The sequence below is a fragment of the Ursus americanus genome, chromosome 34, assembly GCF_024610735.1.
Source record: "Ursus americanus isolate L20-20 chromosome 34, mUrsAme1.1.p, whole genome shotgun sequence".
In the NCBI taxonomy this organism is placed as follows: Eukaryota; Metazoa; Chordata; class Mammalia; order Carnivora; family Ursidae; genus Ursus; species Ursus americanus.
Window position 1 is genome coordinate 22,423,362 of NC_142160.1, and position 24,045 is coordinate 22,447,406.

The following is a 24,045-nucleotide window of genomic DNA, read 5'->3' on the forward strand; positions in this document are numbered from 1 at the left end:
TTGTTTCTGTAGCAGGGTTTTAAATCCAAGGCCTCCACTCTGATCATCTCACGACCGTAAAGAATACTCAGTATGTCTAAATGCACATCTTAGCCAGAAGCACCTTCTCCCTCCTCTGAAATGGGCAGTATTTTCTTCCTACTTCCATAAGATTTCCCACTTTTTTTACATCGTTGCTATCTTTGCACATCTTAACTCCCTGCTACATTATAATCTCTTCCAGGACCCAGATCACACCTTATACCTCTTTCTCTGGTTTCCTTGAACAGCTAACAGAGATTGGTAAACATCTAGGCATCTAGGTTTCCTTGAACAGCTAACAGAGATTGGTAAACATCTAGGCATTTATTTCCTTGAACAGCTAACAGAGATTGGTAAACATCTAGGCATTTATTTCTGCAAAGGGGTGCCGTATTCTTTAATTTGGGAAAATGTTGCCTCCTCTTATTAAATGGAATAGTTTCTCATTATTGTAACCACCCCCTTTAAGAAAACACATGATCTTCATCAAAATACTCTACTACAAGAGAGAACCAAACGTATTATAAAATTTTGCTGCATACCAAAGATCTGTTGAACTTGCTGTAACTGTTTTCAAGGGCACTCCTAAGGCCGTCATTACTGTCATGCAACTTCCGATTAGCTGTTCTACAGAGCAAATAAAATAAACAGATAAGGAAAGTTGGAGTGAAAGCCAGTTTCTTTGCAGGCTGCAAAGTTCAGAATGAGGAATTACTTACCACCTCCTACAACTTTCTACCACTCCCCTTCAAACCTCATAAACAGAGATCATAATTCATTGCTAGAACTACAACTTAATTGATGGATCACCTGTCCTAAAGGTCTCGAGGCATTTCAGGAATTAGCTCTGCTGTTGGAACCCACTGTTCCCTCAGGTTCCTGCAGGTCTCTGCTTCCTAAATGCCTGGCTCCAGCTGGCCCCATGTGCTGCTCTCTGTTCCTGTGCACGTGTCCCAGCCAGGCATGCATGTGATGTGTTATGTCACTGTTCTTTCTCCTGGCTACTCCCACATCTTCCTTGTGGCCTGGTGCTGCCCACCAGGCGCTGCTAGGTGCCGATTAAAGGTTCTGGTGTTGACTCTGGGTTCCAATCCCATGTAGGCATGCACTTTCTGTATCACTGATGGGGGTCATTTGACCTGTCAGAGCCTCAGCAACCTCTTCTAAAAACTGAGGACAATAACAGAGCCTCCACCTGAGAGTGGCCAATCTTTCTCTACTTCAGATCTCAGCTCAATTGCTGCATCCACCAGAACACTTCCTGGACCTTCCTGGTTAAGAGGAAGCCCTGCACTATATGCCCCCAGCAGGCACGCTCCTTCCCTCTGTCCCACTTCTCCTTTGGCATTTTGTTTATTTCTATAATTAGTGATCAGTTTCCATCTTCTTCCCCTAGATGAGCCCCATAAAGAGAGAGACTTTTTTTCTTCTCTTTTTACTTGCCACTCTATCCTCAACTCCTGGGATACCTGACCTGTAAAAGGTGCTGAATGAAAATCTGCTGAATAAATAAATGAATGAATGAACAGGATTATTGTAATATGTCAACTCTGTAACTGCCACAGGTGAGACTTAACAGGCATTCAAAATGGTGAAAGTAAACTTGGCAAGCCTGACTTTACTTCATTTGGGAAGATAAACCAGAACTTACATGAGTAGAAAAGAGCACAGGGGCAGAGGAGGGGTAGGTTTTGTGGAGAAAGCCCTCAGAGGCTGGAATTACAGTAACTCGGGTGTGAAGTTGACGGAGCAGGTATAATATTCCCAGTAGGGTTTAAAAAAAAAAAAAACCTAAGAAAAATAGCCGTCTCACCAAGAACAATACATTGGGCAAGAAAGATCGCGTGTGTCCGGTGCTGTGACGTGAGCTAACAGGACATTCCTGACAGCCTCCCGGTGTGCTGAGCTGCAGCGACAGGTGCTGAGGTCAGAGCCCTGAGCCTTTATGGAGGTGTAATAGCATCTCACCTGACTTGCGAGGACTTTGAGAGAATTATACTCTAGTCCCTGGATTTGAATAGTTTATTTAGGATTAAAAGCAGGAGAAAGCCAAGTGCTGAATGCACCACAGCGAGAAGAAACACGCCATGGACCTGCAAACCCAGGCTTGGGAATATGGCAACTCGTGTGATATGGGGCCCGTGTCTTATTCACAAAACATTAGGAAAATGTAAATGTAATGAGCGTTTTATATGAGAACTTACTGGAGTATTTCAATTTGCCTCTCAAGACTATTTCGATCTTCTGTGTACTCTCGGATTATTTCCAGATCCCTGTAAAACCATATTTTATGTTTGAACGAGAATTAAGTATTCAGTCTTGCCTTACACCTACCCTCCCAGACCCCCTTTCACCTTTCTCAAAGACCTGTGTCCTTGGCCATGGTTTTCTATCTCCCGGGGCTCCCGTTGGGTCTCTCTGTGCCATCAGCAGCCCCACACGCCCACACACACCCCTCGGTTTCCTGTGAAAGGTCCTGCTCTCCCTCCCAAACCCAGCTCTCCTCCTCACAGGACGTCATGACCCTTCGCCTTCTGCTAAGCCCCCTCTCCCCAGGCACTCATTACCAGTCCCTTCAATTCAGCATGCTTTCTCACCTCAGACCCTTTCCTGCTCCTTCCCCCCCTTACCCAATCCCAACCCAGCTATTTTTCTCCTTCCTGGTGATTCCTTCTCCTCTCCCCACCTGGTCCTCCCCTCCTCACCCTAAACCACAGAGGAGTCCACAGAACTGGGCTTTCTCTGTCTGCCATAAAGCCCTGCTCAGCGATTCCTGCTGCTTTATTACAAAGCCCTGGCCTCCTCCCCATAATGGCCCCTGAGAACATTAGCCACTCACCACCAGCCCCTATTCGGCCCCGGCCCCATTTCTAAGCAGACAAATCCCATCACTAGCTTCCAAAGACTCTCAGGCTCTCAATTATTGTCCACAATAAACTGTCCGCTCACTCTCTTGATGATAAAGCTAAACGGTTCCCAACTGGTGACAGGAATTTAAGTTCTTTAGCCAAAAATACTGGGCCCTTACATTATAGCCTTAAACTGGCTTTTAAATTTTTAAATTTTGTTTAACTTTTACTTTTCCATTTAAAATACCTTTTCTGACCACTGTTCCCCAAACCAGTCTTATCTGTGCCTCTGTTCTTGCCTCTGCCTTGCTTACTGCCTCACCTGCAACAGCTCTGAAACTCTCTTCTCCCCTCTGAAATGGGGAGACTAAAAGTCCCTGTCCCATAGGGTATTCTATGGATTGCAAGAGTGGATGCTAGAAAAGTTCTACGCACGGTGCCTGGCAGATGGCAGTGAGCCTGCAAAGTTACTTCACCGACGCTGCCCCTGTCCCCCTCGACCGACACCAGCTCCTCTCAAGCTGACCTCAAGTGTCTACTCTTTAATAAAGCTCTTCACCTCTTCTGAATAAAAAGGACGCTTTATCTACCATCACATGGCAACGGACCCAATTCTGTAACACTGCTGCTAGGATTGTTTCTAACACTGCTGAGCTCCTACGTGAACTCCATAACCTTTCAGCTTTGTGGCTTTCTCAATGAAATCTGAAGTTCTCACAGAGCAGAGACCACATCTTTACTTTTTTTTAAAATATATTCCACACTCGTAACTCCTTCTGTAGCTCAGGAACCTGTATACAGTAAGTACTTAAATGTTTCACTGCTGACCATTACAGGACCTTAATTGTGAATAAAGTCTGCAAGCAAACAAAACAAAAAGCATGATATTTTTCCAAAGTGTACATGTTTATATACACACATGTGTATGTATGTATTTTGTATGCATATATATCTATACATGCATTTACATGCAAATATGTGAATGCAAATACCTATATAAGTATCTATAGATATATATGGATATGGATATCTACATATATGGGTATATACGGATATCTATATGAATACTATATAGGTATTTGCATATATGTATAAATGCATGCCTGTGTGTGTGTGCACTTCAGTTAGGACTGATTCCCAAAAGTATATTCTTCTGTTCCCAATAATTCAAACATTTATTAAGCCCTGCACTCTCCAAAGCAGTCAATAATTAAACTAATCAATGTTTTTGTTAAAAAAAATTTGAAACATAAAAATCACCAGGAAATAGGACATCAAAGGCGATATCTTTGGAAAGCAAAGAACATACCAGCAAAGTCAATAAATAACCCTTTATGATTACACAGCTGACTTCATTCACACGGATGGTCATCTAAACAAACATTCCACTCAAACTAAAGAATAAAATGCAAAGTTTCATACCTTTCTGAATTCAGAGTCTGATCGGCATAATCACTTTTCAAAGCATCTAATTCACTCTGAAGAAAGGCTACGTTTGTCTGTGCTTCTAAAAGATCTTTCTTAACTTTCTGATTTTCCTGGAGAAAAGGAACAGTGCAGGCCATTAGATTTGGGGCGTCTTCCACCCAGGAGAGTCAAGTGCAGTAGAAACTCGCACCCCAACCCTACCCCTCCACAGTTCTTCAAATCTTGGTGTTCAAAGAGCTAATTATTAATTCAAGGTGATTTGAAATTATCAAATATTAAAGTCTCAAAAAGCTAAATCCTTGAAGTTATTCTCTCTTTTTTTTTAATGTTTGACATTTGGTGCCAAAAAACACCAGTTAAGACACGATCATGATATACTTTAATATGTTGCTGGCAAATAAACTCAGGTGAAACATGTAAACATCTGTTTTACTCAATGAGAGCTATGAATATACTGACAAATATTCTGTGGAACTAACAGTACCTATCACCAGACTGGTGAGTTTTTACAATAAATCCTATCACTTAACATTTTTAAGTTTTGTGCTTAAAAATAAACTACTGTGGTTTTAACAATGTCTATGTTTTTCTAAAAAAAGAAAAAAAAAACCATTGGAGGCTTCTGGTACAAAATGATGAACTGAGTACTCTTCCTTCCCTTTGGAGACCCCATTCACATGAAATAGCAAATGACATGAAATAAACCAATTCAAGCTATAAGAATGCAGGAGGGGCCCCCAATAGTCAAATACATTTCTGGAAGATAGAAACTGGATGGAAATGTGCTGACAAAGGGAAGAGAGCAGGAGCATAGGGGGTCCTGAAGAGGCGTGGGGGAAGGTTGTGCTATAGAGCAAAGGAGAGGCAATTAGCCAGGCAGAACCCCCAAACACTCAGAAATGGGGCTAAAAACAGAAATTAAATTTGCGTATTAAGGTACACTGTCCCCCAACCCCAGGCCATCCCCTCTTATACTAGCGAAAAATAGTCAGAGTCGATTCCCGAATAGTAAGGGCTTGTTTTTTTTTAAAAAGAACTGAACTGGGTGCCTGGGTGGTACAGTCAGTTAAGCACTGGGCTCTTGGTTTAGGCTCAAGTCCTGATCTCAGGGTCATGAGATGGAGCCCCGCGTCAGGCTCGGTGCTCAGCATGGAGTCTGTTTCAGATTCTCTGCCTCTCCCTCTGCCCCCGCTTGCACTCTCTCTCTCGAACAAATAAATAAAATCTTTAAAAAAAGAAAAAGAAAAAAACAAAACAAAAAAACCAAATGACCCCTGCATGGTGTGCTGAGACTTCTCTCTGAATATCCGTATCCCACTCCTTCTGGTCATCAGGGGTCCCGCAGTCTCACAGCCAGCTTCACACACACAGCTCCTAGGAAGACACTCTCAGGAAGGAGGCCCTGAGGCAAACAGATCTATTTACCACCAGCTATCTAAAATGCTCAGGTATTTCAGGATGACATATGGGTAGTGAGTTTAAAAAACAATCAGTCCAGTAAGAACTGAAATTTTGTAGACTCCAAAATTAACATGTTCAAGGAGAATAAACAAATTCCATGCATTGGGAAGAATAAATAAGAAGTTGGAAGGCATCCGTGGATGATATCCTGAAAATGCCAGAGTTTCTTTTTACAAGAAACCAAAATCTCAACCAGGAAAAGCAAGAAAAACAAGCAATTCTACAAGAAAGTCACGATCCAAATACAGAGCCAACTAAGATGTGGCAGAATTTGGAACTGATAGCGCATTCCAACTTGACCATAAAGCTGGGAGCCTTCTCTTCTGAGTGGAAGATAATGACCGGAAAGAAAGAAATGGACTTGTAGCACAGCTGGCTCCCACCTGGGCTCTGCAAAGAGAACAGTTAAGCGTCCTAATAAAGGACATGTTCACAGGTGGCTTTCAATTTCTAGAGTTCACCTAAAAACAAAATAAAGACGACTTTATATGACAAAACAGATGCAAATGCTGTCAATTTGGCAACCGAAAGACCAAAGATAGGGTCAGCAAAAGACGGGAAATGGGCAGAAAGAGGAACGCTGGAGGAGGAGCGGGACAATTACACCCTCATCTCACAAAGCCAGGGATACAGACCAGAGATGCACTTGCAGGAATGCAGGGTTAACTATGTGAAGCGCAAGGGCCATCCCAACACTGCTTTGAATAAGAAATAAATAAAAGCATTCACAGTAGGTGGGGTATTGTTGACGATAAAAGTCTGAATAACACCTTTGGTCAAAGGTACATCAAAGGTTTTCTCTAACTGCAGTATTAATTTCTCTTTAGGCTTCCATCCCCGGAACACCGATAAACGGCAAGATTATGTCTAGGAAACAGTCGACGAAGAGGAAATGTATTTCTGTAAATGAAAGGTGATTCTTACCATTGATAAATCATAAATTTGCTTTTTTAATGCAGCGACATCTTCTTTTTGACTTATGTGTTTCGACTGTTCTTCCAGCTGAAAGAGCAAATAAAAGCTGTACATTTACAAACTCTGGATTGATTCAGTTAAGTGTATGAGTATCCTTGAATATAGACATGGGAATTCTAAAAGTCTTCAATGTTCGACATTGAACTTTGTAAATCATTAAACCACATATATAATCCATGAGGATTTACAAATTTGCTTTCAATAAGTTAAGCATTTAAAAAGGGGGTTTTAATGGAACGCCTGGGTGCTCAGTCGTTAAGCGCCTGCCTTCGGCTCAGGGTGTGATCCCGGCATTCCGGGATCGAGCCCCACATCAGGCTCCTCCGCTGGGAGCCTGCTTCTTCCTCTCCCACTCCCCCTGCTTGTGTTCCCCCTCTCACTGGCTGTCGCTCTCTCTGTCAAATAAATAAATAAAATCTTTAAAAAAAAAAGGGGGGGGTTTGCTTAATGAATTTCCTTCGAAACAACTGAAAAGTCCTTTTGGGAAACCATTCAACTACTAAGCGACCTAACTTTTCCTTTTCGATTATGTTGCATATGAGTCTGGACCTCTATTTTCTCCTACAGATTTATCTGCACTTAACACTTTCTATCCTGTATAATAATTTTTTATGAATGTCTTTCCTCTCCTACCAGAGTCTAAGATTTTTAACAGCAGAGTTAGTGTCAGACTCACCTGTTTTCTTCACAGTGATTCCAGTAAATACTTATTAAAACAACTGAAATTGATAACATTTAAGTGTGCTAGGAAGCTAGTAACATACTCACACAGAATTCTGAATACATACATGAGCTTTGCCGTCTGGTTGACTTGTTAGTATTACCAGACTAAACCGGCTCAGGAACATCTGTAACGTGGACAACAAAAATGTCTTTCCTACAAATAGTCAACAGTCCCTGGGAACGGTGGGGATCCGTGGGTTTCCATTAACTGCGTAGTTCCGCACTGACCAAAATGAATATTATATGTCATCAAATCTAAGTCAAAGCCTAAGGAATCTGATGCTGGACTTTCTTCATCTTACCAGATGCGTCAACTAAAGGTTTTCTTCCGCACAACGAGGCCATGATTGCCACGTGGCTGACTCTAACTGAGGAGAGCCCTGGATTTTTTCAGATGCATGCCAATTTCAGAGAAGAAACCCTGGGCACAGAGGACCCAGTTCCTCAGAATCCATGGCATAGGGTAATGGCAATCATAATCAATTTGTAAACTTTTCCATAGGTTAAGCCTTTAACATTCCCTCATGTAAATCACCGTCTGTTCTCTTGCAAATCGAGCCTCCCGAGCAGGCAGGAAGTCCGGTGTAAGTGAGGAAGCACGAACTGTGTAGCAAGACAAGGCCGCGGCTTATCAGCTCTGTGACCCTAGGACTCAGCGTTCTCTGCTGTGAAAGCAGGATATTTACCTATCCTCAGAGAAAGTCTGAGAACTAAATTTAAAAATTATGAAAAAGAGCTTAATAAACTATAAAGTCAGTAACGTCTCAGCTATGATGGTTGGGCAGGACAGTCAATTATCAATCCCATTTTACAAAGGAGAAATGAAATGATCAGATCACGAAGCCAACTGTCCGCGGTGTAACAGGCAGAAAGTGGCATAGTCTCGATGAGGACTCCGGTTCCCTCACTTCTGCACTCGTACTCTTCAGGGCCTATGTGGTCGTCATCGTATGCCTTGTCATGGCAAGAAATTCTGTGTCTTTTCTGCATGACTTGCTTTTAGCCTAAAGATGTGGGAAGACATGAAAATAACTAAGGACCGGGTCTAGGAGACTCTGCGACTCTGGCATCAACAAGGGACTGGTCTATTCAAATTCGGCAGTTCAAGCATCTTATGTCTGCTCTCATGACCTCTGTCAATTAGAGAAAAGGTTGATTGACATTGATCATAATTTCCCAAGATGGCTATTGGGGAGAATTTTTAATAATCCCAGAGGTTTGAACTGCAGTAGCCTCACAAAATACAGCTAATCGTCACTTAATCTCATTGGATATAAACATTGGAAAGAGCGTTAAAGGTTATCACATGAATAACCAGAGAAGCAAAGTGATGTGCCCAAATTCACAATGCCATTGCAGGGGTGATTCTTTTTTAAGTGTCCGTTTTCATTTTAGCCAAGGTATTTCCACTCGTTATAGACACAATCCACATGCAAGAGGTGGACCAGTACCATGCTGCAGACAGCCTGCAGGCAGGTGAGAGCCGACAGGACACACCTCTTCCCAAACTCTGCACTCAGTGATGTCAACTCGGTAGCTTGAAATTGTTAATGGTGGGAGCATTAATACCATGGAAATCAGCAAATATTACAGATTCCTCCCTGACCCCTTTCCCCCTCCAGAGCCCGTTGTTAAGTAGCTACCAGCACACCACTGGGTGAAACACACCCTACTTATTAGAAACCAAACACAGCAAAGGCCAAACCCAATCACAACTTTGCTCACATTTCAGCAAGTTCTCTCCCACCTCTTGCTGATCAGGGTTCCCCTAGATCTGGAACTTTCTGCATAGAAGAAGAATATTTACTTCATTTAATAAATATTCACTGAATACTGACCATGTACCTTGCAGTTAGCTGGGGGCAAGGATACAGGAATACGTGACCAGTAAAGACAGGATCCCTCCTGTTACAAACAGAGTCCACTGAACATGTGGGAACTAAGGGCACCCGAGGAAGGAAAACTGGGGTTTGCTGGACAACTGTTCAAGGGGTCAGAAATATTTATTAGACCTGTGCAGAAGACAGGTTGCCTTTGAAACAGAAAAGAAAATCAGGGATCTTTAAAAAAAAAAAATGTCTTTCCAGGAAGCACAGTTTGACTCTGAAATCTGATTACCAACTGCTGCTTTAATATGATTCCCAATGTTTTTAGTTGCTAATAACTTAAACACCCTGGTATAATGAGGCTATTCTCAGAAGCCTCTAAACCTACCTTTTTGAGTTTCTTTATTGTCACCTGTAGATCCCCTACTTCTGTTTCATACTGACGTCTGAGGTCACTGAGGGCTTCTTCAGCCTTACGTTTTTCCTAAAAAAATTAAAAAAAAAAAAGATTTTACTGATTTAAATAGGTTCTTCAAAACCTCACAGAGCAAGAAATGTTTTGTGTCAAACTGAGGCTGATCCCAAGTCTCCCACACAAGGAGGGCAAGAAGGGATGGTGGAAGTATACCAAATGACTTTGGAGGTACAGCTCTTCTGGAACTGAAACCTGCGGAACTGAAAGGCGACGTGCACACATCACCTGGAGAAACACCTCTAAGACTATTACTCATGTGGTGACAGAAGGCCAGGGCACATCTATTAACTAGTTTAATTAATTATTGCTGTTATTAATTAAAAGGTATGGCAACAGCCAAGGGCCCAAGTGCTTGCCTGAACCCTATCATGTCATCAGGGCCCAGGAAGGTCCAGTGGGTTTGTCCTTTTTCCAAGAGCTTACACCTTACCTGAATTCAAATCACATCACCTGCAAATTTCTATGCTAAGTGCTTCCACATGGGCTGGTTCTCCTCAAAGGTGTCCTGCCTGGATCAGAGAATGGCAAGGGGCACCCCAGGAGGTCAGGGGCTGAAGCTCCCGGGAGCCCAGACATCTTCAAATTTCCTTTTTCTCTTCTCAAAGTATGGAAACTTATACCCTATGTTCAATATTCAAATAAAGTTTTATGTTAAAAGCCAGTGAAATTGAGTGTGCAGATATCCACTGATAGCCTACTATATGCCAACAGTCCTGAGCACAGGGGGCCAGAGCAGGAGCAATGCAGACAAACATGCACCCTGGTGGTGGAAGACAGGAAGTGAAGCCAATCTCAGGAAGTAATGCGAAGAAGCTAACAGTGATATGTGACAGGAAGTGAGTTAGATGGGGGTGAGGTAAGGCCTCTCTGCAGGGGAGACATGACCCCATGTCTGAACACCTGCCTGAGTTACAGGGTCTTGCGACCCACTTACTGGCTGTCTAGCTGAGACAACTTACTTGGAGCCTCCATTTCCTTATTGGATTAATGAGAGGATTATATTAAATTATCCAAGTAAATGAAATAATCCATATAAATTAAATAATCCATGTAAATGAAATAATCCATGTAAATTGAATATTCTATGCTTAGGAGGAAATGTGTAGGAGAAGAGCAACATCTTCACTCATGGTGAAGTCTCTTGACTTTATCCAGCTTTACAGGCGAGGCAGCAAGTGTTGCCACTGCACAGGTGTATGAAGACGTGGAGCCCCCCAATGAGGCGCTACCTTGGACAGCCTTCCTGGCATCAAAATGGACCCAGAACTAGGTAAGTCTTCTCACTAAATCCACGGCCACAACCCTAAACATAACAACTTTTATGGTTTGAAAATATTTTATTCAGAGCTCAATGAAGGTCTTTCCACTCCCAACCTGCCAAGAGATCAGATGGGGGGGGGGGAATCATTACAGTAACCTAGGGAGAAATGGTGGTGGTTCAGACCAATTCATCACAAACTTCTAGGAAACTGAAAGGGAGGGAAGCCTTCCTAACTCATTCTATGAGGCCAGCATTGGCCTGATAACAAAAAACAAACACATTAAAAGAAAACCACAAACCAATATATTTTATGAGTATGGATGCACAACTAATAAACAAAATTTAGCAAAATGAATTCAACAAGACATAAAAATGAAAATACATCATAACTGAGGTTTATCCCCAGAGTGCAAGTGTGTTTTAATACTTGAAAATCAATATAATTCACCACACTGATATTCTAGAAAAGAGAAGAGCCATGATCATTTCAATAGATACAGAAAAAGCATTTGACGAAATCCAACATTCCATTCCTAATTAGAACCAACAACTCTTAGCCAACCAGGAACATGCTCAATTCAATAAAGGGCATCTGTGAACAACATGCCACCAACATCATACTTCATGTTGACAGAGTGACTGTAGACATGAATGTCTGCTCTCCCTTTTCTTCTTCTAACCAGCACAATAAGGAAAGAAAAATAAAGTGATCATTCACCTCAGAAAGAGAGAAGTAAAGCTGTCTTTATTCTTCATTACATAACCATCTACCTAGAAAAACTGAGGGAATCTACCAAAAAAGCTACTGAGTGTGAACAATGTAAGCAAATATGATAGTGTACAAGGTCTACATGTAAAAATCAAGTGTATTTCTATATATTCACAATGGACAACCAGAAACTGAAATTTTTAACAATACTGTTTAGAGTAGCATTAAAATATCAAATACTTAGGAATGAATATGAAGAAAGATTTATAAGATCCATATATTGTACACTACAAAATATTGCTAAAAGAAATTAAAGAAGACCTAAATAAATGGAGAATACATCCGGTTTATGGATCAAATTATTCATTATTGTTAAGATGCCAATTCTCCCCAAACTGATCTATAAATGCAATGAAACTAAATCAAACCCCAGCAGGTTTGGGTTTTGTGTTTTTGTTTTTTTTTTTCCCCAAGAAATTGACAAGCTGATTCTATGAAAATTAAAGGATCTAAAATAGCCAAGACAACTTTGAAAAAGAACAAAGTTGAAGAACTAATATTACTTGATCTCAAGACTTATTATAAAGCAATAGTCACCAAAACAATATAATATTGGCATCAAGCAATCAATGGAACAAACGAGAGAGCCCAGAAATAAAGCCACACAAATACAGTAAACTAATTTGGGACAAAGTGCAAAGGCAATTCAATGGAGAACAAACAGTCTTCAACAAATGGTGCTGGAACAACTGGATATCCACCTGCAAAAAAATATGAACTTTGATCCATATCTTGCAAAATGGATCTTAAATGTAAAATCTAAAACAAATAAAACTTACAGAAGAAAACAGCAGAAAAATCTCTGTGACCTTTGGTTAGGCAAAAATATCTTAAACACCAAAAGCATGATCCATTAAAGAAAAATTGACAAATATGACTTCAACAAAATGAAAAATTTCTACTCTTCGAAATACACTGTTAGGAAAATGAAAAGACAAGTCACAATGTGGGAGAAAAATTTAAAATCAGAATATATAAAGAGCTCTCAAAACTCCATAACAGGGGCGCCTGGGTGGCGCAGCCGGGTAAGCATCCGACTCTTGGTTTTGGCTCAGGTCATGATCTCAAGGTCCTGGGGCTGGGCTCTGCATGGAGTCGGCTTGAGATTCTCTCTCCCTCTCCCTCTGCCCCTCTTACCCATGCTCTCTCTCTCTAAAATAAATAAACAAATCTTAAAAAAAAAAACCCACAAAACCTGTATTTTTTTAAAAAACCCAAAACCAAAAAACTCTCCATAACAAGAAAAGCACCTAATTTTTAAAGTAAGCAAAAGATTTTAACAGATGTTTCACTGAAGAAGACACACAGTAGTTGCCTGGCAAAGAGGGCAGAGGAGGGAGGAAGGGAGACAAGACAAAGGGGCCTGAGGAAACTTACATGGTGGACGGATATACCCATGATCTTGACGGTGGTGGTGGTTTCACAGAGTACGGGTACACCCGGTGTTATCATATTCTATATTATAAATATGAGCAGCTTCTTGTATGTCGATTTTACTGCAAGAAAGCCATTACAATCTAAAATACTTACCTGAAACAATGGAATAACACTGTAGGTACAACAGGAGTCAAGGTCAGGCAAGAAGAGGTGCATATGGCCAGAGGACTGGGAGGGAGCATCAAGGGGAAGGGGAGACTTTCTCTGAGCTTGGCGGAGTTTGGGAAAGTGGAAAGGAGGGGCAGAGAGAACAGATGGAGGGAAGGAAGAGCAATGATCATGCCAGACCAGCCGTGTGGTGAAGAATCACAGGGGGCCGGGCTGAGCCAGATGTTATAACGAACCAAACATGAAGTTACAAGGGGAGGGGGCCCTGGTGAGGGCTCCAACACCAACAACGAATTTGCTTGTTAAGTACTTTGCTGGAAGAAGCAGGGAGACTGACGGCAGAATAGCACGTGTGCTTGGTAAGTGTTCAACGAAGGAATGAGCACACGGATTAAACGGATGGAGAGGGAAACAGGCAGAAAAAAATACATGACTTTCCTGTTTCTAGACTACAACAAATGGAGTGCTAACAGAAGAATGGGACCTCCACTGCACTAAAGCGGGCCCATGGACTCTGAGCCGTTCACTCTGCGGAGTATGACATCCAAATAGTTACTAAACTTGTCATTAAAAGATAAGACAACAAGGAGACCTGAAGTCATGTATGTGACAAGGCAGTTTGAGGCAAAGATTCTGGAAGGACACAAGGTACGAAGAACAACAGAAAAGAGCAGGCCGGCCACAGCCATGGAACAGCCACCACATCTCAGGCACAGTGCTAGGCACTCATATACATCATCGGGCTGGACCCGATGGTTGGTGGCATTACTCCATTCTAAAAATGGTACCACAAAGGTCAGAGGTCAGGTTATTTTTCCAGGGCCACCTGCCTGGGCAAAGGCAGAGCCAGGAAGCACACTAAGGCCCATGAGACACCAATACTCGGGCCCTTCTCACTCCATCCTGTTGCCTCTCAGAGGAAACAGGGAAATGAATAGAATATGTTCACCTGAACATCAGCCTTAAACGTATGTCTATTTTCTGTTTCCAGTAAACATTAATCACCCAGCTATAGTTTATAAAGAAAAAAGACAAGTATTGCTTCTACAGAAATCACTGAAGGTAGCAACTTTCAACCGTAAGAGTTCCTTCAGTGATGAATAAAAGTACATTCCATTATAAAACACTGAAGTTTGCAGAAAGAATTTTAATTTCCCTGCAATCTAGATTTAAAGTTGGCAGTGGACACGGTCAGGGAGACTCTGGCATAAAAGCTGAGCCACCCTCCTCTACCGAAGGGGGTTCTGCCTTCTTCAGCCCTCAGCTCCCACGGCACCTCCACAAAGAGATCCCTGACCTCCTGACCTCTTCTCCCCATCGTTGTCTACCACATTTGCTCTTCAATGCACTCATAGCTATTGAAATCATCTCCTTCATTTGATTACTTATTATCTCTCTCTCTCTCTCCTCCATCTCCCCCAGAAACCACCACTGCCAAAAATGCCCTCATGGAGAGCGCCTGGAAGCCGACAGAAGTGTCCGGCACCCCATCTGTAAAAGGCGCTCCATCATGACTCGGGGAAAGAATGGGCCAATCCCACAAACTCACGTCTTTCCGCGTCTTGTGTTCTGCTGCCTGAATCCTCTGATCCATTTCCTCTTCCAGCTCACTCAGCTGCATGGCTGCCTTGTCCTGGGCTCTGAAATTCAAGAGCATGCACACCTTTTCACTGAAACTCGCAGAGACAACTTCAACCCTATTTCAACCCCTATTTTACAGATGAGGAGACACACACCATTTAAAATCATATTCCCTGTTCCTTCCACACAATAAAACAGGATTGGCAATTTGACCATTTGAGTGTAAAATAACATTAAAACTAGATATTTATTAAATGGTATAAATTAGATAAAATAGTATTAAACTAGATCGTGGCAAAGAACAGCTAAAGATAATCAAATCACTGGGAAACTCTCAAAAAATTCCGAAATCCTTTTTGCTCCTGCGACTGAGTGACAACACTGGACAAAAAAAGAACCCCATGGCTAACAGATCTTTAGACAGAATTCCGAAATGTTATTATACGAAACACACAATGTTATACGCTAGTTAGAAGGGGGAAAAAAGGAATCTCAACAGTTATTTCTAATCAGTTCCCTAAACTTCTAGAATACAAATATGGTCTTTACATTGAAGAAAAATTCTGTTTCTTTTACTTATGTCATCCCTAAATCACCTCTCTCTAGGGGCTGAGTACGATGATTTGCCAAAGAGTTAGAAATGGCAACATTTCGTTGCGGAGAATTCTGGCATAGTTTTCCTGAGCAACTGGCTAGATGGAGATGTATGTCACTTTACAATGGTCGACGCTTCAGACTAAACCCTAAAAAAAAGTATTTTTTGTTCTCGCTCTGCTGTACGTCCGATTATCTAAATTTTCTCATACATATGTCTTGCCTATTCAACTAGATGACAAGAGACTTGAAAGCAGCCACCATGGGATTTAGAGGGTCAATGACACGCTGTTGATAAAAAGTAGAGAACAGGACCTAAACAGAAGACCTCCCATCTTCCAGTTGGACAGTTTCTTGGTTTACACCATCTTCCCTGCTCGCTACTTGCTGACTCCCTTGTAACACAGGCTGTGCATGCATTAGTTCAATTTCTATATAAAGTTCCAAATGAGTGCTGAGGGGTGGGGAGAAAGCCCCAAAATAAAATTCTGAGTGACTTCCTATTTTTTTCCACCTGTGTTTTCTCCATCCCTACCTGACAGCCTGCCCGAAGGGATGTTAACCTCATTTGCAAAGTTAGCTATTTCTGGTTCATGTATAAATACCTGCTATCTGAAATCTAGGAACTGCATATCCTCACAGCAACTTTGTTCTTCTGGTCAACGCTGGGGCTGTAAAACAGCCAAGTCCCACATCCTTTTCCCCCCATGACCGTTTTTCCAACTGCTCCTTCCCAATATCCAAGACTGCTCCTGAATGTGCTCTTTCTGCCTTCCTCACTTCTGAGCAATGAATTTTTTTTGGCGGGGGGTAAGTCAGGGTAGTCATGGTAGACACCATGTTTGCCCCAGCAATTCCTAACTCCTGGTGAAATGTCTGGTGTGATGAAGACTGTCCACTCTAACCTAGTCCAGGGCTTTCATCCGGACACTGGGGCCATCCTTCGGGTACAAGTACAGAGGGAAAAGATAGAGACCCACCCCCTTCTAAAAATCCCAGGTGAGGGTGGATGGTCCTCAGCTAAGAACATAAGAGAACTTCACAGTCATCACGGAAGCACTTCAGCGAGGTCTCTGATAGCTGGGACAGAGCCTGACTTTGGCTCCCACCCCGACCGCAGTGCAGCGGGGAGGAGACAAGCAGGGACACAGCTCAGCAGGTAACACACTCACTCCACAGGGGGACAGCAGCCTGGCTGATGAGAACATGAAGAATGCCATTCCGTTTTCCCTCGTGGGTTTACATGGTACTATCCCTTAAAGGTCACAAATAAATATGTGTGTGTGTGTGTGTGTGTGTGTGTGTGTGTGTGTGTGTAAGTTTGTTTTAACAGGTGTTCCTGGACACTCTAAAAACTCAATATGTATGTCTGTGAATCACCCCCAGTTTACAGAATTTGGAGTTCATAGGACCACCCTACTATCTACCCTATTGACAGCCCCTAGCAGACAAACTTGAGGGCAGTTCGGAGACAGGAACTGAAAATGTTCATGAGAACCTCCCTGTGAATAGCTCAGATCTTATATAAAAAGAACTATAAAAAGTCAACGTTTTAAAACACTCCTATATTTTAATTTCTTTCACTTGAACTCCAAGGGTCAACTAGATAGTCTGACCATCACTTTGAAGAAAGCATAAAGAGACACAAGAGTACCCTCTCCTGCCCCTTCGCAGATGGGGCGCCTCCTATCAAAGGGGCAGAGACCAGCAGCATGCGCCACGTGCTCAGAGATGCTGGTGAGGCAGTGAGAAGCATCTCTGGGGCAGAACAGCCGGGAATTAAGCAAACAAATGCTCTCTTTCCCACTAATGCCAGAAGGACTGTGGTTCTTCCGGGGAACAAAAAGGCCGATGTTTGGACTGTAACACATGTAAGCTCTTCCTCTGCACTGGGCTCCTGGTAAACCCAGTAAGATATCTTAAGTAAACCAGCTCTGGCTCACGCAAACTGTCTGACGGTCCGGGCTTAAAGCTTTCTGGCTTTCAGTTCAGGCTGGGTGAGGAGGGCCAGAGACAGGAAGAGTCCCACCACTGAGCACCCACCATGTGGTCGGCCTGGGGCGGGGGGGGCTCCACCCAGGACATCATCTACTGTGCCTGCACACCCTGAGAATGTGAATATTTACAGTCTGCAGGTGCAGAAACCTGCCCAGAGTCACACACCTGTCCGTGACAGGGCCAGGCTTCAAATGGAGTCTGGTCTGCCTCTCTGGATGAAAACTTTCCTGTATGTTTCAAGTGGCTGGATATAAGATAACAAATCTCTCTGAACTCCTCTGCATGGAATCACTGGTCTTGAACAGTTTATATGCTAGGATCACGGTGACCTACTGATGGACCCTACAGAGTACTCCCCGACTCAGCTTTCTTTGCGCTGGCTCAGTTCAAGAAGCTCCAGATGCCTGAGGGTCCGGAAGTCCACCCACATCTTATCAATCGTGCAGTTCAGTCCTCCTGCTGCCTGGACACAGAGCCAGTTAAAGGACCCCACGTGCCACTGAGGAAGGAAGGGCTTCGGGGCACCTGGGTGGCTCAGTTAAGCTTCTGATTCTTGATTTCAGCTCAGGTCATGACCTCAGGGTCATCAGATTGAGCCCCGTGTTGGACTCCAGGCTTGCATATGAGCCTGCTTTAGATTCTCTCTCCCTCCCCCACTCTCCCCCTCGCCCCACCCCCACTCACATTCTCTCTCTCTCTTTAAAAAAAAAAAAAAAAGACAGGAAGGGCTTCAATACCTCTTCACCGCAATGGCCAGGTTTTCCATTTCTGTGCTCTGCAGTTTGATCTCACGGATAAAGTTCCTTATAACATGTTCGTACGGCTGAATTAGTCTTGGCTCCACGAGGTTGATGTTTAGATATAAGGTACTAACTTGCTCTTTTCTGCCAAAGGAAAAAAATACTAAAATTAAGAGCTAAATTAAACCAAGTAAAAAATTAAAAGGCAAATTTCCAGAATATTTTCAGGAATGAGACACATAAGAACCAAGGAAGAGGGGCGCCTGGGTGGCACAGCGGTTAGGCGTTTGCCTTCGGCTCAGGGCGTGATCCCGGTGTTGTGGGATCGAGCCCCACATCAGGCTCCTCCGCTATGAGCCTGCTTCTTCCTCTCCCACTCCCCCTGCTTGTGTTCCCCCTCTCGCTGGCTGTCTCTCTGTCTGTCAAATAAATAAATAAAATCTTTAAAAAAAAAAAAAGAACCAAGGAAGAAAAAAGCAACAACAGAAGAACCAGAAGGGAGGGAGGAGCGAGTGGTCAGAGATGCTGTGGCATTAGTCTCTGTATTATTTTTAAAATGGAACAGCAAGTTTGTTTTTCTCAGATTTATTGAGGTATGACTGATAAATAAAAACCATATATATTTAGGTTTCCAAGTCATGATCTAGTGTTAGAACATGTAGACTGCTGAGAGAAAAGAAATGCATAGGGAGGGATTGCCAGGGAGGGGCATTTTTGTTACTTCAGGGTTTTTTAACAGAAAGGTAAATAGGGGGCATCTGGTTGGCTCAGTTGGTATAGCATGTGACTCTTGATCTCAAGATCATGAGTTCCAGCCCCACAGTGGGCATGGAGCCCACCTAAGTAAGTAAGTAAGTAAATAAATAAATAAATAATAAAAATAGAAGCCGAAATAGAAATTGAAAAAAGAAAGGCAAACAGATGGACAGAAAAAAGTTAGGTGACCATTAAACTGATGAACATGTTCCACCAATTCGTAATAAGACGTATTTCAGCCTTTACCTATTATTTTATAGTCAGTTAAAAATTACTTCGTACAGGGGCACCTGGGTGGCATAGCAGTTAAGCGTCTACCTTCGGCTCAGGGCGTGATCCCGGCGTTGTGGGACTGAGTCCCACATCAGGCTCCTCCGCTAGGAGCCTGCTTCTTCCTCTCCCACTCCCCCTGCTTGTGTTCCCTCTCTCTCGCTGGCTGTCTCTATCTCTGAATAAATAAATAAAATCTTAAAAAAAAAATTACTTCGTACAAATTCTTATGTATTTATATGCGGCAATCCTCATATGTGTCATTATTAACTTTTACTAAAAGACAAATATTCCAGAGTCATTTCAAAAAAAAAACCAAAAACTGATGCGGCTGGGTAGCTCAGCTGTCGGAGGACAAAGGAGTGAGTCCGTGGGGCTAGCAGTCCTCCTGACTCAAGTTCAGAGGCTGATGCGCGAACTGTACAGAAAGAAGACTGTGAAGACAGGAAGGTGGCCATCAAAACACCAAGGAGACAGGCCACAGAAAGAACCAACCCTGCGGGCACCATGATCTGAGATTTCTAGCCTCCAGAACTGTCTGAAAATAAATTTCAGTTGTTTAAGCCACCAGTCTGTATTTGTTACTAGAAATTCCTAGGTGACCACCCCATACAATAAAAGGCCCAAGGCCCCAGAATGACTGAGTGGCGGAGCTGGGATCCCACCCCAGTCTGAGTCTGCAGACATCGTGATCCGCCATAACATTATTCGGCTTCCCAATTGTGCGAAAGCATCTGAACCGTGGCAGAAGAAATGGAATTCAAAATTAATTCACAGAACTAGGAAACACTGCAACATGTGAGGTGTATATTAACCTAGAGGCTTAGTTAAGCATGACCTCAAGGTGTGTCCATGAACTATAAACTCCCCCAGGTTTGCGCTTATACATGAACTGCTCAGTCCGTGCAGAGGCCAATTATGATTGAAAAGAACTGCTCAAGTGCAATATCCTTAAGCTGCAGGATTAAGTCACTTTATTGGATATAAGACGCAGGAAGTGGCCATCATCCTTCCCATTAGAGCTGAGTACAAACACTGGTTGCAATAGTGAGCCGTATTTACTAGAGCAGTAAACAAAACAAAACACAAATACTCGTAGATTGTCCCGTGCAATTTCAATGCATATCAGGATCATTAACTTCTTTGCCTTTTGTCAGTTACTGATCACCAGCAGGATACAAAACATAAAAACCTTCTCCTTAATAGGAACCTGCCTGTCAGAGATGGCCATTAAGATACTGTCACCTAGAGTCCTTGCTTATTGGTTAACAGCACAATAAAATGTCCACAAGTAGAGATCAGTAGATTTACTGGCTTACTGCAAATTTCAAAAATAAGAAAGAAACATGATGATTTGTAAATTTTTTTGCTGGTCCTGACATTATAAAGAATTTCAGAAATGGTTTACAGGGAAGTATACAAACAGATCAATTATGGAAAATATCTGCTATTAGCAGAAACTATGTGATATGGCTAACCATTGTGCTACAGACTACATGAATACTCATCTATCCTGCTTCCTATTACAGGGCACGTGGGGAGAAATGACTTCCCAGAACGGCATGCAGGTAGGCTAGAGTCATGTGACTAGTTCTAGTCAATGGAACAGGAACAGAAGGGGTGTGTTGGTTACTTTAACGCTTGTTCCCTAAAATCCTTCGTAAGATCCTCAGCTTCTATTCATTCATATTCTCCCCCCAACCATGTCTCTCTCTTCATCCCCCTTCCCCCTCTTTCTTCCCGCTCTTTCTCTACCTGCCCCCACCTCTCTTCCTCATCCCCACAGCTGAAGTGAAGAACTCCAATATGGCGAAGCCGTGGGATAGGATGTGCTTGGCTTCCTGAATCACCACACTGAGTTTAACTGCTCAGCAGGGCTGCCTGACCACTTCAATCTGAATGACACACAAGAAAGAAATGTTTGTATTTTGTAAAGCCACTAGGACTTGGACCTTCTTTGTTACAGTCAGTTTGAACTTAAAAGGTTGGCACAATAGTTTCTTTTTTTTTTTTTAATTATCCTCCTCCAGATTAAATTACTTCTTCATCTTTTTCCTTGATAGCTTCATATTAACTACGTAAAAGTTTCTATGACCGGGCTAAGTCTTCAGCACCACCACCCACCCACTCTCTCTCAAGGGAACAAAAGACTACTCGGAAGCATCACAGACTGAGACAGACATTTATTAAGCACCTTACATATGTAGTCCAGGCAGTGATTCAGCATTTACATGTACTGGTCACTTAATCCTCATGTCAACCCTCTAAAGAAGTTATCACCAGTATCCTGTTTACCAAAGAGGAAACTGAGGCAGAGGCAGCTAAGTACTGTCATGGTAGCAGAGCCAGGATTCCAACTCAGCCCACCTGACTCCAGAGTCCAGCTCCCCACGGAGGAGCCAGCTCTTCGTGCCAAAAGTAAATGCTGAACTCATCTTCAGGGGCCCCAGGGGCATGTCTCCATTTAAGAAAATTTAATGTATCAAGATTTTTAAAAAATTGCTTCGGAGGAAGCTATGCATTACTGCTGCAAGGATTGTCCACATTACAAAGGGTCTCCTTTAAAGAATGAAGGCATGAGGAAGATTAAAATGAGAGAATCTTATAAAATTTGGTTTACCTAAAGCTATTTGGGGAAAGCATCATTGTAGACAATAAGGCCCCCTCCTACCTTCCCTGGCTCCCATATGTCCGTGTGCTTCATTTGGTCTGTATCTGTGAAACTAGAGAACCATCTAGATTATGCCAAGAGACAGCCAACAGAACACACTCGGCAATTCTGACATCTGGTTGGAGAAAACAAAACAAAAATTTAAAAAACCACCTTATAGTAACAAGGGATAATACCTGGTCCCTCTCTGTGGGCTTTAAATGCTGTGCCCTGCCCAGGCAGCTAAACACATGTGGGTTCCTCAGCTCCACAGACTTGGTGCCAAGATAATCTGTTCTGCTCCTAAGAGTGCTGCAGTCACCGGTCTCCCCCAGTGTCCTTGCTCCCCACGTCAAAGGTTAAGCAAGCAGAGAATGCACAATGCCGCACACACAGCTCTGTTTCCTTCTGGCCTGACCCCAGGTGGCACATGTGAGGACTGAGAATGGTGCCTGGTGGTGACAAAGCCTGAAGTACTCTTCATTCATTGAGTCCAGGCTTCATCTCATGCAGTTACACTTGGATTCACAAACACCACATGGACCTGCCTACAGGTGCACTTAACAAATATTCGGAAAAAATTAAGGGTCAAGCCATAGGTTTTAGCCAGCCGAGACAAAACACACTCTCTATCCTTCTGTGCCAAGAGAGCCCCTAACACTAAAAATAATCTAATTCATGTCTGAAGGAAAAGAGATCGAATAAAAGGCAGAGAAAGACATCGGAGAAATGCAGATCAGAGAAAAATATGCCCTGAATTACCAACCAGCTTTAGATGTTTAAAACCTGAGCCTATAATATTATGCAGCTATCAAAAAAATGCAATATTACTATTTGCAGTGATGTGGATGGAACTAGAGGGTATTATGCTAAGAAAAATAAGTCAATCAGAGAAAGACAATTATCGTATGATCTCACTCGTGTGTGGAATTTAAGAAACAAAACAGGATCATAGGGGAAGAGAAGAAAAAATAAAACAAGACGAAACCAGAGAGGGAGACAAACCATAAGAGACTCTTCTTTTTTTTTTTTTTTTAAGATTTTATTTATTCATTTGACAAAGATAGAGACAGCTAGCGAGACAGGGAACGCAAGCAGGGGAAGTGGGAGAGGAAGAAGCAGGCTTCCAGCGGAGGAGCCTGATGTGGGGCTCGATCCCAGAACACTGGGATCACGCCCTGAGCCGAAGGCAGACGTTTAACGACTGAGCCACCCAGGTGCCCTGAAACCGTAAGAGACTCTTAATCACAGGAAACAAACCGAGGGTGGCTAGAGGGAAGGGGAGTGGAGGGATGGGGTAACTGGGTGATGGACATTAAGGAGGGCATGTAATGTAATGAGCACTGGGTATTATATAAAACAAGTTTGTGGAGATAAAGGTAAATCTAAGTCCAGTGTTATTTAATCCAGAAATGTATAACTTCAGAAGTTTTCATGAACTTCAACTTTCCTTTGCTACAGAATGTGTAAAATTAGACAATTAGAATCTGATCAAACAGATCACCTGAACAGAATAGAGAGCCCATAAAGAGACCCACCTGAATACAGTCAACAGGTATTTGACAAAGGAGCAAGGGTAATACAACAGAGCAAAGACAGTCTTTTTAACAAATGGTGCTGGAAAACTGGGCTTCCTCTTGCTAAAGAACAAACATAGACACAGAATTTATACCATTCACCACAATGAAGTCAAAATGGATCACAGACCTAAACATAAAATGCAAAACTATAAAACTTCTAGAAGATAAGAAAGGAGAAAACCTAGATGACCATGGGTATGACGACAACTTTTTAGATCCAATACCAAAGGCATAATCCATGAGAAAAAGAATGGATAAGCTGGACTTCACTAAAATTAAAAACTGCTCTGTGAAAGGCAGCGCCAAGAAAATGAGAAGATAAGCCACAGACTGGAAGAAATATCTGCAAAAGACCCATCTGACAATGTACTGTCATCTAAAATATACCCCCACAAAACCCTTAAAACTCAACAATGAGGGGGAAAAAAAGAACCTGATTGAAAAAGTGGGTCAACAGACACTTCACTGAAGAAGACATACAGATGACAAATGAGCATATGGAAAAAATGCTCCACATCATATGGCATCAGGGAAATGAAAATT

General features: G+C 42.5%; 1 protein-coding gene across 2 annotated transcripts in view; it reads right to left on the reverse strand.

Moving 5' to 3' along the window:
• The window catches only part of RASEF (RAS and EF-hand domain containing), an 87,146-nt gene that overhangs the window by 37,698 nt on the left and 25,403 nt on the right, over positions 1-24,045 (reverse strand). The window contains exons 2-8 of one of the 2 annotated variants that reach the window (XM_087858890.1): positions 18,244-18,390; positions 14,883-14,973; positions 9,672-9,767; positions 6,684-6,761; positions 4,293-4,408; positions 2,226-2,294; positions 564-648 (exon numbers count right to left, since the gene is read on the reverse strand). In XM_087858890.1, the coding sequence (XP_087715016.1) occupies positions 564-648; positions 2,226-2,294; positions 4,293-4,408; positions 6,684-6,761; positions 9,672-9,767; positions 14,883-14,973; positions 18,244-18,390 (682 nt within the window). The remainder of the gene's footprint in view (positions 1-563; positions 649-2,225; positions 2,295-4,292; positions 4,409-6,683; positions 6,762-9,671; positions 9,768-14,882; positions 14,974-18,243; positions 18,391-24,045) is intronic. The other variant, XM_087858891.1, reaches the window with a different exon arrangement.